This window comes from Medicago sativa, chromosome 7 (genome assembly GCF_051527215.1).
Source record: "Medicago sativa cultivar Bolivia chromosome 7, Bolivia_mono, whole genome shotgun sequence".
NCBI lineage: Eukaryota > Viridiplantae > Streptophyta > Magnoliopsida > Fabales > Fabaceae > Medicago > Medicago sativa.
The window spans coordinates 93,664,997-93,687,915 of NC_140755.1; the positions used below are offsets into that span (position 1 = coordinate 93,664,997).

At 34.8% G+C, this 22,919-nt stretch overlaps 3 protein-coding genes across 4 annotated transcripts; 1 reads left to right on the forward strand and 2 right to left on the reverse strand.

Moving 5' to 3' along the window:
- Positions 1-5,273: 5,273 nt before the first annotated feature.
- Positions 5,274-6,740, reverse strand: LOC146910457 (2,3-bisphosphoglycerate-independent phosphoglycerate mutase). Its single transcript, XM_085726631.1, has 2 exons — positions 6,458-6,740; positions 5,274-5,652 (listed from the first exon to the last, which is right to left on the reverse strand). The coding sequence occupies exons 1-2, from the start codon at positions 6,621-6,623 to the stop codon at positions 5,381-5,383; spliced, it is 438 nt and encodes a 145-aa protein (XP_085582757.1). The 5' UTR covers positions 6,624-6,740; the 3' UTR covers positions 5,274-5,380.
- Positions 6,741-7,542: 802 nt separating this feature from the next.
- Positions 7,543-7,947, reverse strand: LOC146910458 (uncharacterized). Its single transcript, XM_085729435.1, has one exon. It carries the CDS (start codon positions 7,945-7,947, stop codon positions 7,543-7,545), a length of 405 nt encoding a protein of 134 aa, XP_085585561.1.
- A 3,739-nt stretch (positions 7,948-11,686) lies between these two features.
- Positions 11,687-15,147, forward strand: LOC146910459 (ethylene-responsive transcription factor RAP2-7-like). 2 transcript variants are annotated; one of them, XM_085723062.1, is made up of 10 exons: positions 11,687-12,342; positions 12,455-12,480; positions 12,595-12,625; positions 12,728-12,815; positions 13,343-13,488; positions 13,630-13,674; positions 13,810-13,913; positions 14,114-14,256; positions 14,380-14,493; positions 14,622-15,147. In XM_085723062.1, exons 1-10 carry the CDS (start codon positions 11,873-11,875, stop codon positions 14,868-14,870), a joined length of 1,416 nt encoding a protein of 471 aa, XP_085579188.1. In that variant the 5' UTR covers positions 11,687-11,872; the 3' UTR covers positions 14,871-15,147. The 2 variants fall into 2 exon arrangements, with proteins under 2 accessions (XP_085579188.1, XP_085579189.1); XM_085723063.1 differs by lacking the exon at positions 13,630-13,674.
- The last annotated feature ends 7,772 nt before the right edge of the window (positions 15,148-22,919 follow it).

Below are 22,919 nucleotides of genomic sequence, written 5' to 3' on the forward strand. Positions count from 1 at the left end.
CAAGTAGTGATAGAGAAAGGATGAGGGTTACCTCTATTTAAAATCGGAGGTAAATCTGAGAAAGGAGAGAAAACTTCAAGATCCAGCAAAGTATATGTTCAAATCCGAACCTCCTCTGTTGAATCCGTGAAATATGTTGACGTTTGCTAACCAATTGATTCAATCTGGCTCTGTGAGCTTGCTGTTATGTAAACCGAATTAATGATGATGCTGAGTTGTTGTTGGTTCGAATTTACACTTTGGTAGAATTTCGAATTGGCAGATCCATTGTGATATTGAAGGATTCGTGTTGAAAATTTATGATGAATAAGTTTTGGAAGTTTGAGATATGATGTTTTGAATTATTGCTGGAATTTCGGTGTATGAACATTCAAGAAGTGTTCATATCGTTCATAGTTTTTTTTTTGTGGTTTTTGATATGTTTGATCTGAAAAGTGTGAAACAATTGGTGAATTAGGGTTTGTGGACTGTGCTCTGCGGCTGCCAATGATTGGGGGGCCTTTTTCTGACAATTAATGCTGCTACTTATACTGCTATTTTCTAGGGTTTTGGACTGATGGAACAATTGTCAAAAATGCCCTTAATTGGATCAGATGAAAATGCCAGCACATGGGAATGAGAATTGGGGACCAAGTTTCCCCCAGGACCAATAAGGACAGGACACATGGATAACTAAAGACTCAAAGACTTAACAAAAACTAAATCAAAATAATAAAAAAGAAAAAGAAAAAACTTGTGAGTTGTAAAGAAAACTCACGTGACCTAATTAAACTAAATATTAATAATAAATATAATAATAAAAATTAACAATAATAATAATAATAATAACAATAATAATAAACATAATAATAAAAATTAACAATAATAATAATAATAACGAAAGGATCACAAGACTGAAAACAATAACTTAAATGAGGTATTTTAAAATACCTCTCTGCCGAAATTTTTGACTGAAATGTCTAAAATAATGCGGCGTTTAAAATACGAGCGAAAAACTCTTTGAATGGTTTAAACGATACAAACGAACAGGAAGTTAATTAAAAAGTTTTAAAAGGAAATGAATTAAGAAAACTTTAAATTTTGTAAAAGTAAGCGTGAAAATTTAAAATACCTAAAAACGATTTTTAAAAAGTACGTGAAACACGAATAAAATTATATTTGCTTTAAAATACAAGATAAGAGTTTTAAAATGTTAAACACGGCAAAACAAGGATTTTAACTGATTAAGACAAAATAAAAAGGATTTTGAGCCGCTTTAAAATACGACCAAAGGTTTTATCTGGTCCAAAAATGGGGTATGACAGATGCCCCTATTTAAGTTTCTTCGTCTCGAAGATTTGAAAGAAAACTTTTAAATCGACGGGTCGAGGAGACTTAAATATTAAGTACACCACTTTTGGACCAGTTGCGATGCTAAGAATGCATGAATGAGTATTATGGTATGCATGCGTGCAATGTCCTTATGGATGTAACGACAACAAACATACATCGACTGGGGAACAAACTGATAATCAACACTGGGGAGGAAAAAATCGTCTATTACCTTTACATCGGTAAAGACGACCTCGCAAAAGACGTAAACCCGTGCCTGTTACCTTTAGAATTGGTAAGACGACATCACAAAGGGGAAAAAACACATGCCTGTTACCTTTAGAAATGGTAAAGACGGACGAAGCGAGAAAGAAACCAGTCGATTACCGTGAATTAGGCAAAGACAAACAAAGCAAGAAGGGAATTAGTCAATTACCGTGAATTGGGTAAAAAACCCTGTCTATTACCGTGAATTAGGTAAAGACAAACACGCAAGAAAGAAATTAGTCTATTACCGTGAATTAGGTAAAGACCTGCCTATTACCATGAATTAGGTAAAGACGAACAAAGCAAGAGAGAAATTAATCAATTACCGTGAATTAGGTAATGAACCTGTCTATTACCGTGAATTAGGTAAAGACAAACAAAGCAGGAAGGGAATTAGTCAATTACTGTGAATTGGGTAAAAGACCTGTCTATTACCGTGAATTAGGTAAAGACAAACACGCAAGAAAGAAATTAGTCTATTACCGTGAATTAGGTAATGAACCTGTCTATTACCGTGAATTAGGTAAAGACAAATATGAAAGGAAATACCGTCAATTACCGTGAATTAGGTAACGACCAACAGAAAAGGAAATATCGTCAATTACCGTGAATTAGGTAACGACCAACAATACAAGGAAGAAGTTAGTCAATTACCGTGAATTAGGTAAAAGACCTGTCTATTACCGTGAATTAGGTAAAGACAAACAAAGCAAGAAGGAAATTAGTCAATTACTGTGAATTGGGTAAAAGACCTGTCTGTTACCGTGAATTAGGTAAAGACAAACAAAGCCAGATAGAAAACATACATCTATTACCTTTAGAAGTGATAAAGACGATCACAAAGCTTGAGTAGATCATCAGAGAGATTTAGAGTACCGTTGGTAAAAAGAACATTTAGTGGGACCTGCCCCTTGAACACAACCTGATTGGTGGCATTTGTGAATTTAAACACCTTGGGATTGACATTTTTAAGTATGGGAGTAAAACATGGGAAAATAATGCCACTATGTATGCATGATACTTGTATGCGTGCTATGTATGCATGAATGAATGAATGCGTATGAGACTTATATGACAGTTTAAAAGAAAGATTGTTGAGACGACATTGGGCAGGTCCAAAGAAAGTGACCCGACATCCGGTTACAAGCATCCAACACCCTTCATTGGGAATAACATCACTGGGGATGAATCAAAACAAAAGCCGGGGTACAACCCTTCAAACAAAACACTGTCAAAAGTTGTTATTTCTCGACCGAGGCACCTTCTCAAATTCATGCTCCACATAGTCATTGCTTTTTCTTTTTCATTCCTTTTGAAATCCCTAACTTTTGCCTGGATCGCCCTTTCAGGTTTTCAATCCATCGGGAATATATTTTTTGCACTTTTCATGTCCTTAGTTTTTGCCTGGACCGCCCTTTCGGGTTTTCGATCCACCAGGACGCTCGTTCTTGCCTAAGTCGCCCTTTCGGGTTTTCAACTTAGCGAGCTTTTCTTTTTCTCTCTTTTTTTTCTTTTTTTTTTAGCAATGACTATGTCCAATTGTTGTATCCACCTGCTTTTTAGACCGAATGTTGACACATGCTTCTATGATACATAATTGTAAAGATAGTATGTTTGTCATTTTTTATTTTTTCAAAGAAAACATGAAAATTTTAAAAAAGATTTTTCAAAGTTTTTGTTTCAAGTACTAATATTAAAAACGGAAGAGATTTTGCACATAGAATAAACAAGAATTCCAAATAAAAGCACAGGCTCAAATTGATGTATTAGAAATGGTAACCGGCCAAAGGCATGGCACCACGGATTACAAAATTTGGAAAATGGTAATAAAAATATGGAAGGTACATTGAACACGATAACCGCTATATTCCCTAACAACTTTGAAATCCACTGCTATGATGCTCTGATATCGGAGAACTTCTGACAGCTAAGGTGCCCCAAGTGAGTGATGCTTAGTCTGATGCAGTTACTTGTCATAAACCCTTAACTTTTGCATAGATCGCCCTTTCGGGTTTTCAATCTATCAGGGTAAACATTCTTTTTTTCTTTTTTTTTCTTTTTTTTTGTGTCTCTAATTTTTGCATGGACCGCCCTTTTTTCATCTTTTGTAGAAAAACTTTTTCATCTTTTGTAGAAACTAAAACTTTTTCATAAATACTGGTATTGGAATTGCATAATTTATTTACGACAGAGTGGGCAATTTCTGCATTGGAACAATTCAACATTAATTCGGGTGCTGCGTTGTCATTGTCACTTGCTTAATTTTCAGGTTCTAAGAGCAGTTGTAGGGACAAATACTCATTATGTTCCAAAATAACAATCGTTTAAGTTTCTTGCATTATTATGAGAAACTTGTTTATGGGATTCATCCAAATGTTATTTTAATATGAGAAAGAAAAGCCTAAACCCCATGCAAAATGAAAATCATATGAAGATATGAAGAAGGCCTATAACAACGGTTCACTCTGTTCCAAATAAAAATTTGCTTACATGAGGATTAATGACATGAGCAAAGTAACTATAAGGAAATAAACATCCAAAAGACAAATAAATTAGAAAATAAACATCTACTCAATTGACTCCTTTCTAAATCCTACCAAGTCCCATAGTCATTAATGGTGCTGGACAAATCAATATCTTCCAAATTTGCTTGACCTTTTTCAAATTGCTTGGAGTTTTATCCTCAATATCACTGTGCATGGTTGACATGAGATCGAAGTCAGAATTAAAATTTTCATATCATGTTTAACGCTAATGCATTATATATTGGATTTATGAGTAGTTACCGTGTGGGACTTCATTATTATCAACATTATCAATATAAGCATAAAAGAAAAACATCAAGAGTGATTGAAAAACAAATCCAATACCAACTTACCAAGACATGAAAACCTATAAAAAAAACAACCTAATCTCAACCACACCTTATTTTGGTCATCAACATCCTCGTCATATGTAGACACGTTGAACACAGTAAAAGAAGAATAGGAGTTTAGGACTAAAAACTTCTACCCAAAAAAGAGGATGGAAGAAATAAAGGAATGGACTCCACACTCATGCCAAGCATAAGAACAAAACAAAATGCTTGCAATGAGAATACAAATCGATGAAAGAAAAAACAAATTGTTTACCATAAAAGTCGGGACAATACTCATTTCTGGGCTCGATCGCAAAGGTCTGTAATTTTTGACACATTCCACAGTGAGTATGCTTATTTTTAGCCGCTCACGTACAAGAAAGAAATATGTCTCAGCTTCCATTTGAATATCTCATCACTCTGGTCAATGAGAGTGGAGGGAGAGTGCTATTCAATCATGTACAATCTTATAATATCATGCAGTTGTAGAAAGTTTGAGGCAAACTGAGAAATTCCTCACAGGTTGTAAACTAAGCTAAAATGTTGGACCCCAGAAAAGAAAATCGATTAACCTTCAACCAGTTACATGATAGCAACCACCAAGGCCTTTCTATATATAGTAAGTTGAGAACCACTAAGCGGCATGTTTGGATTGACGGTGAGATTGGCAGAATCATGGTGAGTCGCCGTAATTTTAGCAAATGTTGCACTTTGGATTGGTGAACCACCATGATTTTATCGAACTAACGGTCAATCTAAACAAACACTGATTATTAGCATAATGTATGAAAAGAGAATAACACAAATCCGAGGGCAGAAATTGTGTCAAGGACTCAAGTGGAAGAAGCAATAGAACAGGAATAGAAACAGGAGAAGCCATCAATTACAATAATATGCATTTTGTGTGAGACAAATACTTTCACACTTCCAAATTCTATAGTTAAATTACTTGTTGATTGGTGCTTGAAGGGTGTACAACAAAAGAACTATGAGAATAATAAGTGCCCCACCTAGAGTAAATGTAGGACTAGTCCAGAACTTGAGGTTTGATCTTTCTGTTCTCTTGATAGGATCAACTTCTTCAGAAAGTGGAAAATCTGAACGCCTAGGATTCCAGCTCACATATTTATTTGGAGAAAAATTAGAGAAGAGAGTTTTTTTTCCTTGCTTCTTGAAGTTTGACCATGCCTTGTCCCAATCCGCCGATGATTTATCACCTGAGACATTGAACGAAGAGTTATAGTCAATTGAGAATGAAACTCAACTAATTAACAGGAAGATTACATGTCTGGAGTGCAGATGAGTTGACAACACCGACTATGTGAATTTGGCAAAATTACAGAGTGTGTCACTTTGATTTTTTGCAAAAGCTACACTTTAGAACTTTGACAAAATCATTGCATCCCCGTCATTCTAAACATACTTAATTTAACTAACTACCTCTCTATGAAACAATTGATCGAAATTGGACACACCAAGAAGATTCTTGAAACCGGATTGAAATAGAAATTGAAATTCGCGGAATAAAAGATTGCACAAAGTAGAAAGATGAATGAGCATGATTTATCGAGATTCATACCAATTTGAATCCTACACCCTCACTGAAGTCAACCTCTGCACGATGATCATGCCGATTACTTTCTAGGAAGGAAATCACAACCCCCTCTCTTAAACACTGTATTTTGTCTCTTGATCAATGATTCTATGAAATGTATCTCACATTATCCTTTTACAACATAAGTTAACAACTAACTTATGCAACGAGCTAAACAGGCTCATCTAATTAAGTAGGCAGAAGATCCACTAGAACTAACACCCTTCTTATAAATACATTATGATATAATCATGATTAACGAGTGTACAGTATACGTGAGGACCAAATCTTTGCGATTTATGATCCCAAATATTACGGTGCTTTTAGCAATTCCATATAACATTTAAGAAAAAAAAATGCATATGCATCAAAAGTTCTCTTGTAGTATGCTAAAGTGAAGAATAACAACAGTAATTGTAGAACAATACCATTGTTATCGGCGTTTCTTCGAGATTGATCGTCCTTTTTGGAGCATACTACAAATTTGAAGGGGAAATAGGAATGGAAAGAAGAGGATGATAAAGTTTGGGTTGGTGAAGAGAAACGATGGGATATAAAAGTTGTGGGTATTGAAATATGTGTGTGAATATCCATTTCAATGCTAATGAAGAAGATTGCAATTTCGTTCTTCCTTCGGCTCAACTGGAGCTTCTTCCTTATCCTTTGCGAATCTCAGATTTTACATACCACATATTATTACACGTGTATCTCGTTCTCTGCCTCAAGGTCAACAATACGATCCCGCGAATGATTAATTAACAATTTTGAAAATTTTAGTATAGCTAGGTTTGGTAAAATTAAGTTATAGACCACTGAAAAATTGGTTTATAACTCTTAAAACTTATAACTGAAAAATTAACTAATTAAAAAGTAAAATATTTGGTAAAATTAGTTTCTGAAATGACTAAATATGAAATGACGTAAAAGTACACTTTGTTTCATACTTTTTTTGGAAGAACACTATGTTTCATATGTTATACACTATATTTGTATACATTTTTAACTAATATATTTATTTTAATAATTTGAATTTATTTCAAAGTATTTTTTTCCTTAAAATGATAAATGTGATATATGAATTTAATTGAGATTATCTTTAACAAATTTTGTTTAACTTCTTTATATGCATTTTTGTTTTTGATTGTTTTATGAATAAATATTTCTTTTTATTTAAATTGGAAAATATGTTCAGAGATTTTTTTTTTTATATAAATATGTGCATATGAATTTAATAGAAAGATACATATCCTACAAAGAAGACCTTATAAGTAAATCGCAACTGTAAAAAAAAATAGCAGGACGTGGGAAGTTTTTATTTTGAGTGGGTTGTTTTTTTAATAAAAAATAAATTAAAGGTTATAAATGGAAGAAAATGTGAGAAGCTATGAGCTCAAAATAACATCTCAAAAGAAGTTATAAGTCGGTGAAAAAAACTTGTTACCAAACACATTATATATTTTTAAACAAGCTTATAAGCTAGTGTAATAGGTTTTTTTTGTTGACAGAAACAGACTTAACTCATTTCATTAATATTAATAATAGCAGTCTCAATACAAGACAACATATGATTATGAACATGGAGACTAGCATAAGATAATGACGCCCTTGCTAGAGAATGAGCAACACTCTTTGCTTGTCTCCTAATAAAACTTATCTTAAAGTTTTGGTAGATTCTAAGTGAAGCTTTGCAAATATCAAGAATAACGCCAAACATGGAATTGGTGTTGAGTCCCCTAGTTATGCCGTCAACCACTTGCTTGCAATCAAGTTCGATAGTCATCTTAGATAGACCCATACTCCCAAGCCATTTTATTGCCTCTTTTAATCCTCTAGCCTCCGCTTCGTGTGGTTGTGGTATTCCTAAGAACCAAGCTGTTTTTTCCTCTATGAACTCGCCAAGCCTTCCTCTGATACACATTCCTATTCCATAACAACCATGGTCCTTGAAGATTGCTGCATCGATATTGCACTTGACCTTTCCCTCTTTCGGTTTGCTCCACCGGTCATGGTTATGGCTTGTTGCTTCGTTGAAGTTGCTCGCTCTTGCTTCCCTGCGGCGCGTTCACGGACTTGTTGCCATTCCAACAACGTTTCACATGCCATATGCACAGACGTTCGAGGGTTCATATCTATGTCACTCCAGAGCTTCTCATTTCTTCTCTTCCATATGCACCACAAAGTCATTACAAACATCGAGACTTGTTGATGAGGTAGTTGTTCGAGTAGTTTAAAGAAGAGAGATACATAATCATCCGCTACTTCTAGATTCTCTTTGATGACATGCTATAACCCCGCCGCTTCCCACACTACTTCTAATTTCTCGCACCCAAAGAAAACATGCCAATCATTTTCATATGATCTATCACACATCACACAATGATCGCTACACTTAGGGGTGGGAACAGGCTAGGCTGTCCGACAGTGGCCTACGACCTAACCTATTTAAAGCCTAGCCCGGCCCAGCTCGTTTATTAACAAAGCCAGGCTCAAGCTTTTTATAAGGCCTATTTAATTAAACAGGCCAGACTAAGGCTTTCAAAAAAGCCTATTAAGCCCATTAGGCCGGCCTATTAAGCTTTTCATATATAATATATCTTCCATTATTGATATTTTTGATTTTTTTTCATAAACACAAGCCTTCATATGATTGGTTATTTAGTAGCTGATATATTGGTGTGATTAGACTTTCGTAGGAATTCATTATTTAGTAGCAAACATATTTGTATGCTTTAGGCCTTAATAAGTTTTGGCCCATTTAGGAGTAGGCTTACATGTGTTGACAGACCTTTAAAAAGGCTTTTAAATAGGCTATCAGGCTTCATTAGGCCTTTAAAAAGGCCAGGTCAGGCCTCGAAAATGAGCCTATAACGGGTAATAGGCCAGGCTTAGGCCTTACAAAGCCCGGCCCGGACTTAACGCCGCATGTTTGGAGGCGATAAGCTAGTCTAATAGGTTATAAACTAGTTTATTGGATTTACCAAACAGTCTTATTATCTAAGTAGGGGTGTGAATAAGCCAGGTTAGATCAAACTTTAATAGGTGGGAAAATTTTGTAAGTCTTAATGGCTTTACAAAGTTTTTTTTTTTATGGTACGACCTTTATAAAGGTCTGACCTAGCCTAAAAGACTATTTACAAGCTTATTTCATGTTAGCGTCTTTTCCTACTTTTATATATGTTAAACGACCTTACAACCTATTTAAAAGCTTATTTCACCGGCCTGTTGTTTTGTGAGTAACCTACAAAAATCTGTTTTATTAACAATAAATGATCGTTTGATACTATTTGAGAATGAGAAGAAAATGTTGAAGAAACAGTTGGAAAGTGTGATTAAGATTAGTTTAATCACATATATGTGAAAATTTAGTCATCAAGTAGTTGAATATATGGTTATCACCGAACATTTCATTGATGCATGATGGAATCTTCAAAAAAATAGTTTTAAGTTTTGTGAAAGTGCGTGCGCCAAGATGTCGTATTGATGTGGCTGATGCTATTTATAAATATTTGAAAACTTAGGGGATTTGAAATAAAGTGTTTTCCATATATGTTGATAATGCTTCTTACAACGATTCATGTTTGAAATGCCTTAAAGAGAATTTATGTCTTAGTAGAAAGTTAATCTTTGATGGCTTTTTAGTTCATGTTCGGTGTTGTGCTCGTATATTGAATTTGTTAGTGCAAGACGGGCTTAGTAAAATTAAGGGTATCATTTTCAATTTTCAATATTCGTGAAAACAAATATCTTAACCACAATGAAGCAATGCTAACGACTAGGGATGACAATGGGTACCCAATAGGTAGGGTACTATAGTACCCTTCCCCATAAGCGCGTTTGTAAAAAATGCCCGTACCCGATCTCGTACCCTCGTGGGTAACAACTTTAGTGCCCTTCCTCATACCCTTTGGGCACCTAAGTGCCCATACCCATACCCATTACCCGCACTTGAATTATAAAAAGACTAAAAAACATCACAACTGAAATAAAACTATGATCCATTTTTTTTTAAAGCAACTCATAAAATAGTAGAAATCGTAGTATTTAGCCAAATAAAAAAACATCCAAAATATTCCTCGAAAATTAAAATAAAAACATTCAAAATACATATAAAAAAGTGAATGTTAAAATAAACATCAAATTGATTTAAATCCTAAATTTGTAGCTCATGAGCTTATGAAGGTAAGGATGAAACGATTACCATATTACTTTTTAGGTTTAAGTTTATGCTTAAATAGCTAAATAAATTAAATAATTGTACACCAAAAATAAATAAAATATTTATTATATTATATAAATATGTATATGCGGGTTGCCGGGCTAGGTAGTATAGTGCCCTTACCCGCACCCATACTCATCTAAATTTGTGGGTAATTACCCGGACCCAAGCGCATACTCATAAAAACGGGAGTTTACCCTACCCATTGCGGGTGCCCATCGGACCTGGGTCCAATTGCCATCCCTACTAACGACATATTCGTGATGTGGTTGAATGAGAAAGAGAAGGAGAAGAATTAACAAGTAATCGAAATGTCTGTTTATTTTACCCAAATATATATATATATATATATATATATATATATATATATATATATATTGAGCTGTTTGCTCCATGCTTGTGTCGAATTTCATCCGCGGATAAGAAGTCTTTTACATCTTTAATCCTCAACAAAATTATATTATAAGCAAAAATTAAATGGGAATATTAGAAGAGATAGTTTGATGGGATTCCACCAATTCTCCTCTACGTTTTTTTTATAGTATGTAATTAAGCACTTTTGTCAATAAAAATCATAATATAAATATAATACCGTAGCAACAAATACCCTAAGCACTTTATAAAACACATATATTTTAAGTGTATGGAAGTTTAACTCAATTAATAAAGATATTGAATAATATATGTATGAATTAGAGTTTAATGACTCTTTAAAAAGATGTATACCGACTAATATATGGCTATATTTATCTTATTTTTCTGTCATGAACGGTCAAGAAAGAATCCATGGACAAAAGAGGTGTGCCGAGGAACAAAAGGAGGCCAGTATACTGACAAAGTGATATTGTCACCACAAAGCATAATGTCCAAACAAAATATCAGTTGTAGAGCCCAATTTTATCATTCAAAAAACAAAGTTTCGTCTCATCTCCTCCCACTTCACAAGCAAGATTAAATTAATAATCCCACCACATTAACATTAACAATTACAACAATTTATTACTTTAGTATATACTGTTGCACATTCCCCTTTTGTAACAAAAAAACAAAGTACATCACATTCATACAAGTTAATTAACAATGTATATAAATGATTAAATACGTGTATATCACTCTTAAGCCAAGTATTTTTGGGAATCAGATTCCCTGCTGTTACAGCAGGGTGCTGTAACTGATCCAGACCATTCAATTTTAAATTGATGGCTGAGATTATTTTACATTGTGAAACTGTGATTAAATCTGGACCAATGGATCTGATATCTACGGCTGAGATGTGCTACAGCGTGCAACTGTGTGTAAATTTTACAGCAGCAAATCCTAATCCGTATTTTTGTTCCTTGTAGGTCCTGAAGCTGACCCTCCCAATAATAAATAGAACCTCAAAAGTGTGAAAAATAAAAAAGGAAACAAAATAAATAATGACATTATATTGCTATAAGGTAAGAAGAGGAATAGAAAAGGAATGAATTAAAAGGAGCTGAGTTCATATTCACGAGAACAATGAAGTGAAGCATTTTCATTTTGGATCCTTCTCTCTCTATCTTTCATTCTAACTAACTAAAACTCGCTTTATATATTTTTCCCTCCAAATCTTCATAACTGAATCGTAACAAACTCAAACCTCACAATGTTGGATCTCAATCTCAACGCTGATTCCTCTCTTCCACTCTCCTCCGTCGTTCAGATGGAAGATTCATCCGGTAGCTTTGATTCCTCCGTCGTCAACGCTGCCGACACTGAAGATTCATGCTCTTACGGCGATGCATACGGTTACAACTTCGCCATACTCAACAACAACGCCTCCGTCGACAACGGTACTATCTCCGGTGAGCTTCAACACTCCGGCGCCGGCGAAGCTGTTGTACGGACAATTCAGCTTTTTCCAGCAAACGAATCGGGAATGACCTCGCCTTCTGAGAGTAGAGGATGGATGAATTTCTCGTCCGATCATCACGGTGGCGTACCGGAGCAGACTGTTGTTGTTGCTCCACGACCTCAGCAGGTGAAGAAGAGTCGTCGTGGACCGAGGTCACGAAGCTCGCAGTATCGTGGTGTTACTTTCTACCGGAGAACTGGACGTTGGGAATCGCATATTTGGTTAGCATTTCGCAATGGATCATTCTGTTTCTTCGTAGTTCAGTTCATTCAGTTTAGTTTTCACTTTCTGCATTTTTGTTTCTGAATCCACTCTGTTTTCGTTTTTCTGTAGGGATTGTGGAAAACAAGTATACTTAGGTGAGAAATCAACACTGATTAAGTGATTATTTGAGACGATTTCGTTGTTTTATTTTACATTCTTGATCGTTCTTCCTTTTTTTAGATTTTGATCTTTGAAATTTAATTTTTCAGGTGGATTTGATACCGCGCATGCTGCGGCAAGGTAATTTTCATATTTGAATATTTTTTATATATTAATTATTTTTTTAAATATTGAATGTTTTTCATGGATTTATTTTTGTTTTTTTGTATGATTTATTTTCAGAGCATATGATCGAGCTGCGATAAAGTTTCGTGGCGTCGATGCGGATATTAATTTCAATGTCCGTGATTATGATGAAGATATAAAGCAGGTTTGTGAGAATTTGTTATTACTAATGTTGTGTTGATCTTGTTCAGGGCCGTCTTAACAAATTCATAGGCCCGGTTTTAATTTTATAAGGGATGCAAAAAAAATTAAATTCCGGGCCCCAAAAAAAATAAATAAGCCATTTTAAAAAAAAATTATAAATCACACTTTGGTGGGTCTTGAGAACACATGACCTCACACTCAACAAAAAGTGGCCACACCACTAAAGCAAGCTGTACAAACTGAAATAATTTGCTTTTAATATATATATATAACCATTATTTTCGTGTCTTACATATTAAAAAAAATATTTTGGGCCCCAAAAAATTGGAGGCCCGGTGTCGTCGCCCAGCCTCGACGGGCTATGGGCCGGCCCTGATCTTGTTTAAAATCTGATTGTAAGTTAGTATAATTGTAGCTTTAACTTTGATTCTATTGATGTGTAGATGAGTGATTTTTGAGATGATCTATTTTAGAATTTGAATGTTAAGTTCTAATTGTAGCATAAACTTTGATTTTATTGTTGTGTAGATGAATAACTTTACAAAGGAAGAGTTTGTGCATATTCTGCGTAGACAGAGTACTGGTTTCTCAAGGGGAAGTTCTAAATACAGAGGAGTTACTCTGCATAAATGTGGACGATGGGAAGCTCGTATGGGACAGTTTCTTGGGAAGAAGTAAGAAAATCCTTTAGTTTAATTTGATTTATTAGTTGAACCTAAAATGACTGATTTGTGATTTATTTAACCATAAACCAGTATTTAGTTCTTAATTATATTGGTCTGGGTTTTTAATTATATTGGTCTGGGTTTATGTAGGTATATATATCTTGGGCTTTTTGATAGCGAGCTAGATGCTGCAAGGTTTTAATTTATCAATCATATATATCAGGATATCTCAAATGAAATGCCTAATTAAATATTTTGGATCATTTCACTTTTATATTTTCTTTTCTACATGTTGTGTTATTGACTTGGTTGCTCTATTGATGATTACAGAGCGTATGATAAGGCTGCTATAAAATGCAATGGAAGGGAAGCAGTTACAAATTTTGAGGCTAGTTCTTATGAAGGAGAGTTAACTTCCCAGGCTGATAACGATGGTACTACTTATTGACCATTGAGGCTCACCTTTTTTTTGGTTTTATAATCAAATTGAATAAAACATCAATTTAGTCCATATAAACTATCACTCACTCTCTAATTTAGTCAGTCCTTAAAGTATGTCAATTAACCTTTACTATTAAGACTGGTGATTTAACTATGAAGTGAAATGCAATGATGTATTTTGTGCTTTATTCAGATATCAGGCAGAATCTTGATCTGAACTTGGGTATAGCTCCTCCTTCTAACTCTGATGTTCAAATGATGAACATGCACCACAGTGGAAGTGGTTTGCAAGTTCAGCGTAACTGGGATGATATGCCTGTTGATAAGAGTGTAATGGTAAGGTCAATTTTTTTTTTTTTTATATTAATTCTGCAATTCTTCATGCCCCTCTGCTCTTTCACATGAATTCAAAGTTTGCATACTTAACTTGCATCATATATTTTTAATCTGCGTTGATAGTTTGAGGACTCTGGGTCAAGATCACTCAATGTTCAGTCATCTTATGGCTTTCCCATAGCATCTGAGCATCAACCTCCAATCTGGAGTGGTACTAATTACTTTCCCGTGTGTAAGGTGAATACTAATTTTGCTTTAGTATCTTCTGCTAGTTATGAATTATCACTGTTCAATTTGATTTTGCTTCAATATCTTAAGAATCTTCTGCTGGTTATGAATTATGATTATTTGTGTTCTATTTACAGGAAAGAGCAATAGAGAATAGGATGGAATCTGCTCCCGTTCCAAATTGGGCATGGCAGCTCCAAAGTCCATATAATAATGGGTCAACTTTGATTCCACCTAATTTCTCTGCTGCAGCATCATCAGGATTCCCTTCAACAACAGCTGCGGATAGTCAGATTCATTTTCCAAACATAACATACCTCCACCCTCATTTTCCTACTCCAGCGACTAACTCCAGCCCCATACCCTCTTTCTACTGCAGGAGCTGATGAAGCACAACTCCTAGAGTATAAAGCTACAATTCTAAATCTTAAGACGTCTAGTCTTTGTATCCAAGGTTTAGGAATATGATCATCAAACTTGTAGGGTCTAAAAGTAGGAATTTAATTGCTTGGTTCAAATACTAGCTTTCAGCATTTGTCCTTTAAATATTCCTATTTTCTTCCGTGTAAAAAAAATCCCTGCCGCAAGGCATGGTAAACTCTAGATGCTTTTGCTTTTATGAGATGATTCTAATGAGGAAACCATTTCCTTCCTTTGTTATCATTTTCACTCTCCATGCATTTCTTACTGAAAATATTTGAGATGATGGTGAAGGTGATCATTTGAAAAGATTGATTTCGTACAGTGATGCGCATGCTAATTAAATTAAATTCCAATATTATTTGTGGGTTATATGATCATTTTAAGTGCTGTTTTGTTAGTATCCACTCTATGTAAGTTATTGCCGACATATCACTTCACAATATTTGGCATTGACACTCACGGCACATGGTTATTGTCATATTTAAGGCAAACACCAAAGCTGTCTTAGGTCTTTCGTGATGATACCACCCTATGCCAAAAGTTTATACTAGTACAAACATTTGTGTGATGTGCGCATGGTAGGATGTCCAAATCACTTTACGTCTTATTCCTACGTTGTTTCTCGTATGGTAATTCCTTACTTCTTTCACATTTTTTTCTAAATTATTTTTAGCTCTCACTATCAAAAAAGTCAGAAGTTTGGAAACACTGTCCAAGAAGATAATGAAAGAAAGCTTACTTTGCTCACTCTAACACTAACACGATTTCCAATTTGTATATCATAATCATAGCTTCTTTTTGTTCATCTGTACTTGGGTCAAACTGCCTGTTGGAGGTACTTCCTCCGTTTTAATTTGAGATTTTTAAACATTGATTAAGAACGCGGTAAAGTTGTTACAAATAAATACATAACGCTTTTAGTAAACTGATTTTATGAATTATATTTGATGTATTTTCTTCTATTATTGTAAATGTTAGTAGAATATAGTAATGTTTTAGAAGAAGTGTATATAACATTAATTAATTAGATGGTAAAAATGTGTGTAGAAAACTTAACTGAGCTCATTTTACGTTGACTTAATAAGGTTCATGATGGTGTATATGCAAGTAATAGGTAATAAGAGAAAGCGGAATATCCATGCATGATGCGTATAAATTGTACATCTGTGTGACACATTCCATCTATTAAAATTTAGGATTGGTTGTGCATTTGTACAAATAAAAAGAAGAAAATCGTTAAGAATAGTCTTCATTTCTCAAGCCAATTTTATTAAACTGATTAGACTAAATTCAAATACGAAGATGGTATAGAGATGAAACACAAAACTAAGGTTTGAAATTTAGTACGTATAATGTTTTTGTTCTATTGTATGATGATTATTAAAGGCCACGTGTAGAACCAGGGGTTCTCTACATTCTGTCCCTTTCCTTGTAGTAAAGCAATTCCGCATTCCTCGGCTTTTATCAGTGGCTTAGGATTTCGTACACCTGCAATATAGCCAAATGTATAAATGACCTTAATAAATAGCAAGACAATGGGGCCAAAAGGGAAAGAAAAAAAGAAGGGGGAAATGCATCTCTCTCTGTACTCCCTGTGATGATATAATCCGTATCATAAGCAGCAACAAAAGCCTGAACACTGTTATTTTCTACTCCCTCCGTCCCGGAGCCAGTTTGGTTTTTCACACAAATTAAGAAAAATGTATAAATAAAGGGGAAAGTGGAATATATTGAATTGGGAATGATGAAAGTAGTATTAATTAGAGTTATATTGTATTGGAAATGATGAAAGTTGTATTGAAAATTGAAATGACTCAGTTATTTTGGGACACTCTTTTTTAGCAAATGGGTCAGATATTCCAGGACGGAGGGAGTAGTTTCTATATGTGAATAGTAAAAAGTTGATTATTCTAGCAGCCCCAGCCCCACATATAACCCTTTCTCTATAAAATAGCTGACCTATCAAATCCGTACTAAGTTACTGTCTTACCCTATCTCTGTTCTGTTTCTATCTCTTGTGTAAGTCCAAACTTCAATGTTGCGAATGAATGGGCTAATCTGAGACTGTAACTTTGGTTTAGTATACGTTGTTTATTTTTCCCATTGTTGGGCTCTATGCTATGCTGTATCTATCCTAATCCTAATCCTAATCCTATGCTATGGTGTGCTACATCACTGCACTGCAATGCAATGACTATTCAACCACCTCAAAGCCAGCCTCATAATCAAATTGTTCACTCACATCACGATTGGATTTGGAACTGTCCCATATACTCTATACTCTATAGTAACATCATTGTATCCACAACCATGATTACAACAAATCCTGTTCCGTTGTTTTTTGTTTCCTTATTTTTACTTTACCTAAGCTAAACAACATGACAAAAGGTCAAAAACAAAATTTGGAAGATTCGCTGTGTACAGTTCCTTAATGAGATTTTGGTTGGAACTTGGAACCGAAAGTTAATTGTAGGGTATATATTTAGATTAACTCTGCTTAATTGTTTCTGTTCATTTTAAGAGCCTTAATCGCATCATGTCATAATCAAAGTGTTTATCATTATTTTTAGGGAAATGTTAACCAGTGCCCCGGGGCACTGGTTAAGGAGTCAAATATAGTAGTATCTTGCTTTGAAAGTTGTGCAGTCATTACATTAAAAATTTAAAAAGTGTTCTTTTTGATTTAAAATTTCCACTTTTGGATTCCTTAACCTGTGCCCCGGGGGCACCGGTTAACAAGACCCTTATTTTTATCAAATTTCACAGCAACCATTTTTTTTTTTTTTTTACATATAAGCAACAATTTTATTTTAAGAAGAGTACAAGAAGTGCTTAACCTCGACGAAAAGATATTGTAATTCATCAAACTTGTACACCAATTTGAATAACTTTCTCTTTTAATTTTTTCAATTTATGTGTGTTGTGAGCATGTAAATATTTCTCCCCTTTTTACGGCATTTTTGGCATAGTAACCATTCATCCCCCACAATAATATGATAAGTATAATGGTATTTGTAACATTTATTGACAATTTTGGGAAAAATCTTCTTTTTATCTCTTTTTAATGTTCTAAAATGATTGTACCAATATTATTTCTCATATAATAACATATGACACAATGTCGCTTATCCGCTTACATCAATCAAACTCCCTCTAAAAATAATTTGATTTTTTTTCCATCCGGATACAACAAATTGTGGATTTTGATGTTGGACGAAACAAACTCCCAACCAAGATGTATAGTATTTGATTCCACACACCAACCCATAAGAGTATACCCTAGTATGGTACGTAGTTCCTCTGATCCTAACCAAGGTGTACTAGGAGTACTCGAAATCAAATAACACAGCTACTTTTCGAGTGTTGTTGTTAGATTTAGGAGTGAAATCAATTAATAACTTAGGAGGGGATTGTATAACTCAAAGTTTAAACTTCTACGAAGAATAAATATTATTTTAATAATTAATTATTAAAATTTGTTATTAGAAAATATTAGTAACAGCTAAGGCTTAGCTTTAAGATCGACAAATACACCATATCAATTAATTATAAACCTAAACCCTTTTAAGCTCCATTTTTTAGGATGAAACGACTATTCTTTACGTACAACTGTAGAGATTAATCATTAAAACATGATAGGACAAAATGGAAGAAAAACTTTCCTTTAAAATATTAAACATTTTTAAGCTATGGTTTGTCTATTCATCAAAAACAAAATAATAAGTACTAGTTTTAAAGATTCTATAGGAGCCTATAATACTACCTTCAAGAATTGTGTCTGATCTCATCACCTGCCTGCTAATACTAAATATCGCACTTACTAACGTCTGATCTAATCTCGCGTTTAACCAAGCTAGCTCTGTAGGAAGGAAATTGACTAAAAAGAGTAGTAATTTTTTTTTTGTTCTCTTGCTACTCTTCACTAAATTATCATTAAATTGGTATACCATATCCCCTGTCCCATATTACTTGACCTAGTTGACTCTGTCACGTATGCCAATGCACAATTTTAAACTTAAATTTCTTTAATAATCTAGTAGAAAAAATTACGAAAATTTGATATTTTGAAAATATTAATCGAGACGAATCTAACAACATCTTATATGTTATATTTTGTTTTTATATATTAGTAGAAAAATAGAGTCAAAGCATGGTACGTGCAAATATTCTGAAGAGCAATGCTATATCTCTAGAAAAAAAACATCAAGAATTTTTCAAGAATAAAAAGCAACCAATCACAATGCATTATTTGCCACAATTCAAGGAGGTGTGACTGAAAAATAGGAAGTGGGCAAATAAATCATGCAATTAAAACTTGCCACATGTGTCTTGAAAAATTCTTGATGCTATTTTTCTAGATAAATAACATTTTCCTATTCTAAATAGGTCAAATAATATGGGACGGATGGAGTATATCATTGGAATCCCTATATTATTGGCCTGCGTTCACTGTGACATGCATTGAAAGCATCAAAGCGACATGTCTGAGAAATAACACCATACATACAATGAGTTTGCACCAACCTGTATAACAAAAATTGAATTTGGTTGTATTTACTATTTGATCAGAAAATAATTACAAATTGAGCTATACACTTCACGAGCACATAATAAGAATTTTTTTTTTCCAACCCTGTTTCCCAAAAAAATTCCAAAGTTGACCCCCTATGAGAAAAAAAATACAGAAATGACCCACTTTCAATTTTTGGTGGTTTTTTTTTTGTCGTTTTCTGCAGTCCCGCCGTTTCAATTGGCGGGAATGAGCCGTCATCCTGACAAACGTCGCGTCGTGACAGGCCAGGCTGCTGCAGGTTTTTTTTTAATTATTTTTTTTGGTACCGCCATTTCGTTTTTTTAATTTTTTGGCCATTGTTTGTTTATTTAAAAAACAAATAATAATAAATGAAAATTAATGATAATAAATATTAATTTATTAATTTTAAAACACTAATTATTTTATTCATACGAAATAAAAACAAAAACTACTTTCTCCTCGGCAACCATTTACGCCAATGTAAACTATGACCTCCCGTAGCACATAATTTATCTTTTTTAGTTCGAACGGGTCGTTGATCTTGCTCTTCCTCTTCCTCTTCCTCTTCCTCATCTTCTTCCTGTTCCACATCCTCATCAGGAATTTCAGCATCATCATTAGTTTCCATAGCGACTTCATTTTGCACTTGTGGAGCTGAGTTGGTCCAGATTTCGTTAACGAAGTCATCGTCATTAAACCCTGCTGCCAGACTTTCTATAGTATTAGTTTGTGAATTTGTCCAATGAGGTGCGTAGTTTGTTTGGGGATAGTTTACAATGTGTGGGGGGGGGGGGGGGGGGGGGGGGGGGGGTTGGTAGGTTGAACGAGGAGTACTGTGATTGGTCTGGGTAACTGGTTTGTGTGGTGTACTGAGTTGGATTGTAGTCATCAAATGAATAGTTTGATGTTCGGGAGCTTTCTCCATGATGACTTTGTTGAGAATAGGTTGGATATGGGATTGGGGTGTTATATAAGATTTGGTTTGTGGGTTGTGGCGGTGATTGGTAAGTTTGGTTGTAGTTGTAGTTGGCGGATGGGTTAAAGCTTTGGTCAAAGTTAGTGGGTGGAGGTGTCATGAATTGGTTGTATGATGGAGGTGTATTTGACCACATATTTTCATCTGGCACCGTATTGGTTTCTGGCGCTGCAGGATAGTCACGCGACAATTGTGGTAAAATTCTTGCACATGCTTGCCTTGGGTTTGTCAATAATACTTCTCTAGAAAGCCACAGATGATTTCCGAAAAATTCCCAATACCAAGCAAAATATTGACGATTTGGATAAACCTCATGGTTATACCGAACGCCCTGAAGTGCTAATTGATGTCGTTGGTTCCAGTTTTGGACTTGACGATGATGCTTATCTCTCCACGAGCCTTTAATTTTATCTTTTGTCAAATTAATTTTGTGGAAAGCTTTCAAATTATCTGGTAAGGCAGGTGGATGTTGTGGTAAGCCAAATTGAAGTCGAACTCGGTCCGTTTGATGCCTCTCGACTATCTGAAAATTGATGAGATATGTGTTGGCAGACCATATCTGGCTTTCTTCTTCGTTGGTGTAATGGAATTTGAGATAAGGCCTCCAGGAGAACTGTTTAAAAATAATGAATATTACTCTTCAATTGTTGACTAAAAAGCAATCACGAAAAAAAATGTAATACCTGATCATATGTCATGGTGTCGATTTTGGAACGTATAGATACGAGATTATGCCGAGGATTTTCCACGAATTTATTACCATGTTTTAGCCATCTAAATAATTTTTAAAATGTTATAGTTAACATAGGCTGGATAAAAAGTATTTAAAAATTAATAAAAAATAACATTTATTTTACTTACATATTTGCCAACGGAAGTTGTGTAATAGCTTGTGGTGTTTGCCTGGGCACGGGAGCTAAGCATGACATTCTTGACCACGCCCATGCTTGTAAGAGAATTGTGCACCCAGGCATTTCGCTAGTGCCATATATTGCGCCGTCACACAAGGATCTATATAGCGTGGCCAAACAAGCTGAACCCCAACTGTATTGTCCAACCTCCTCAGGTGATTTATCCAACAATTGCAAAAATGACAAATGTACAAGGTTACCACTAGAATTAGGCATTATTCGAGAGCCTATCAAGTATAAGACATAGGCTCTAAACATATTTAGAGTCGTGGGGGGACCTGCCATACCAACACCATTGACATAATCTTCAAGCCATGATAATTTTATACTCTTCCCGTCATGTCGAGTATTCATTGGCTTACTTCCTAAAATTGGTTCAACAATCTCCCACCCAACTTCCGTTTTACCGGTAACCGGTTCACCGTTAATCTTTAAACCAAGGAGCATATGAACGTCTTCCAACGTTATTGTACACTCGCCTGATGGAAAAAGAAACGTGTGTGTCTCCGGCCTCCATCTTTCACACAACGCGACAATTAAACGATTATCAACGTTGTATTTGTTTAACTGGGTACAGTCCCACAATCCGGCTGACCTTAAGCTATCTTCAATGGTTGGGGGCGCCGGGGAAATCTTACGATGACAGCGAACTCGAAGGTAATGTTGGTCTTCGTTCTACAAATAAATAAATACAATGAAAAATTAATCAACACTTACTTGGTGTTTTACTAATTATACATAAATAATAGTAATATTAACTTACATTAATAGTTTCTGAAATATGACAGGATCTATGTTTGTTGCCTAAATAAAGGATGTCTCCCATCTTGTAAATTAGAAGGAACGAAAAGCTTTGCGGTATGTTATTTTTCACAAGAAAATAAAGGATTGATTGAGAGCAATTATTTTTTTGAGAGGTGATTGAGAGCAATTTATAACTGATGTATAGTGTTCAACTACAACACTGATTTTATAGAAGGAAAATTTAAGTCTTACGAATACTTCCACAACAGCTAGTTTCAATAATTCAGTGTGGTCTTTTCAAGCATGCATGCACAGTTTGAAGAATCTTTGAATTTTTCACAGCAGGATTCACGTGTCCCTTACCGCAACAGCATAATTTTTCAATCCCTTCCATTACCGCCATTCCAAACGGCGGGAATGCTCAGATTCCAGACCACGTATCCAATCAGCTTTATACACGTGTCTCTGTTCAGACTTAAAGGGACTGTTCACGCGCCTGTACGTCCACTGTAGCGCGTGCTTGCCTCTGCTTACACCCTGTCACGCGCCTGCAAAGCTGCACGTCCACTGTAGCGCGTGCTTGTTCAGTACCGCCATTTCAAATGGCGGGAAGGAAGTAGCCACTAATTGTTTGACACGTGGCAATGTTGCCTTATTTTAGAACCCATGGATTCGCCTATATTAGTCTCTTCTTAACACTTAGGAACTTGCAAATATTTTCTACACACAAAACAACAATGGCACCCACACCAGAGAATATCTTTTTCATTGTCCATTACAATGGAAAAGTTTCAAGAAATCAATTTGGTTCATTTTTTGAAAGTGAGCAAAGAAAATGTTTTTACGT

Excerpts from the sequence above, each read along its gene's own strand:
- LOC146910459 (XM_085723062.1), top strand. The coding sequence starts at position 11,873 with ATGTTGGATCTCAATCTCAACGCTGATTCCTCTCTTCCACTCTCCTCC. Across the intron at positions 12,481-12,594 it reads TGGAAAACAAGTATACTTAG|GTGGATTTGATACCGCGCAT; the intron begins GTGAGAAATCAA and ends TTAATTTTTCAG. Across the intron at positions 13,914-14,113 it reads TTCCCAGGCTGATAACGATG|ATATCAGGCAGAATCTTGAT; the intron begins GTACTACTTATT and ends TGCTTTATTCAG.
- LOC146910458 (XM_085729435.1), bottom strand. The coding sequence starts at position 7,947 with ATGTGTATCAGAGGAAGGCTTGGCGAGTTCATAGAGGAAAAAACAGCT.
- LOC146910457 (XM_085726631.1), bottom strand. The coding sequence starts at position 6,623 with ATGGATATTCACACACATATTTCAATACCCACAACTTTTATATCCCAT. Across the intron at positions 5,653-6,457 it reads AAGAAACGCCGATAACAATG|GTGATAAATCATCGGCGGAT; the intron begins GTATTGTTCTAC and ends TCAATGTCTCAG.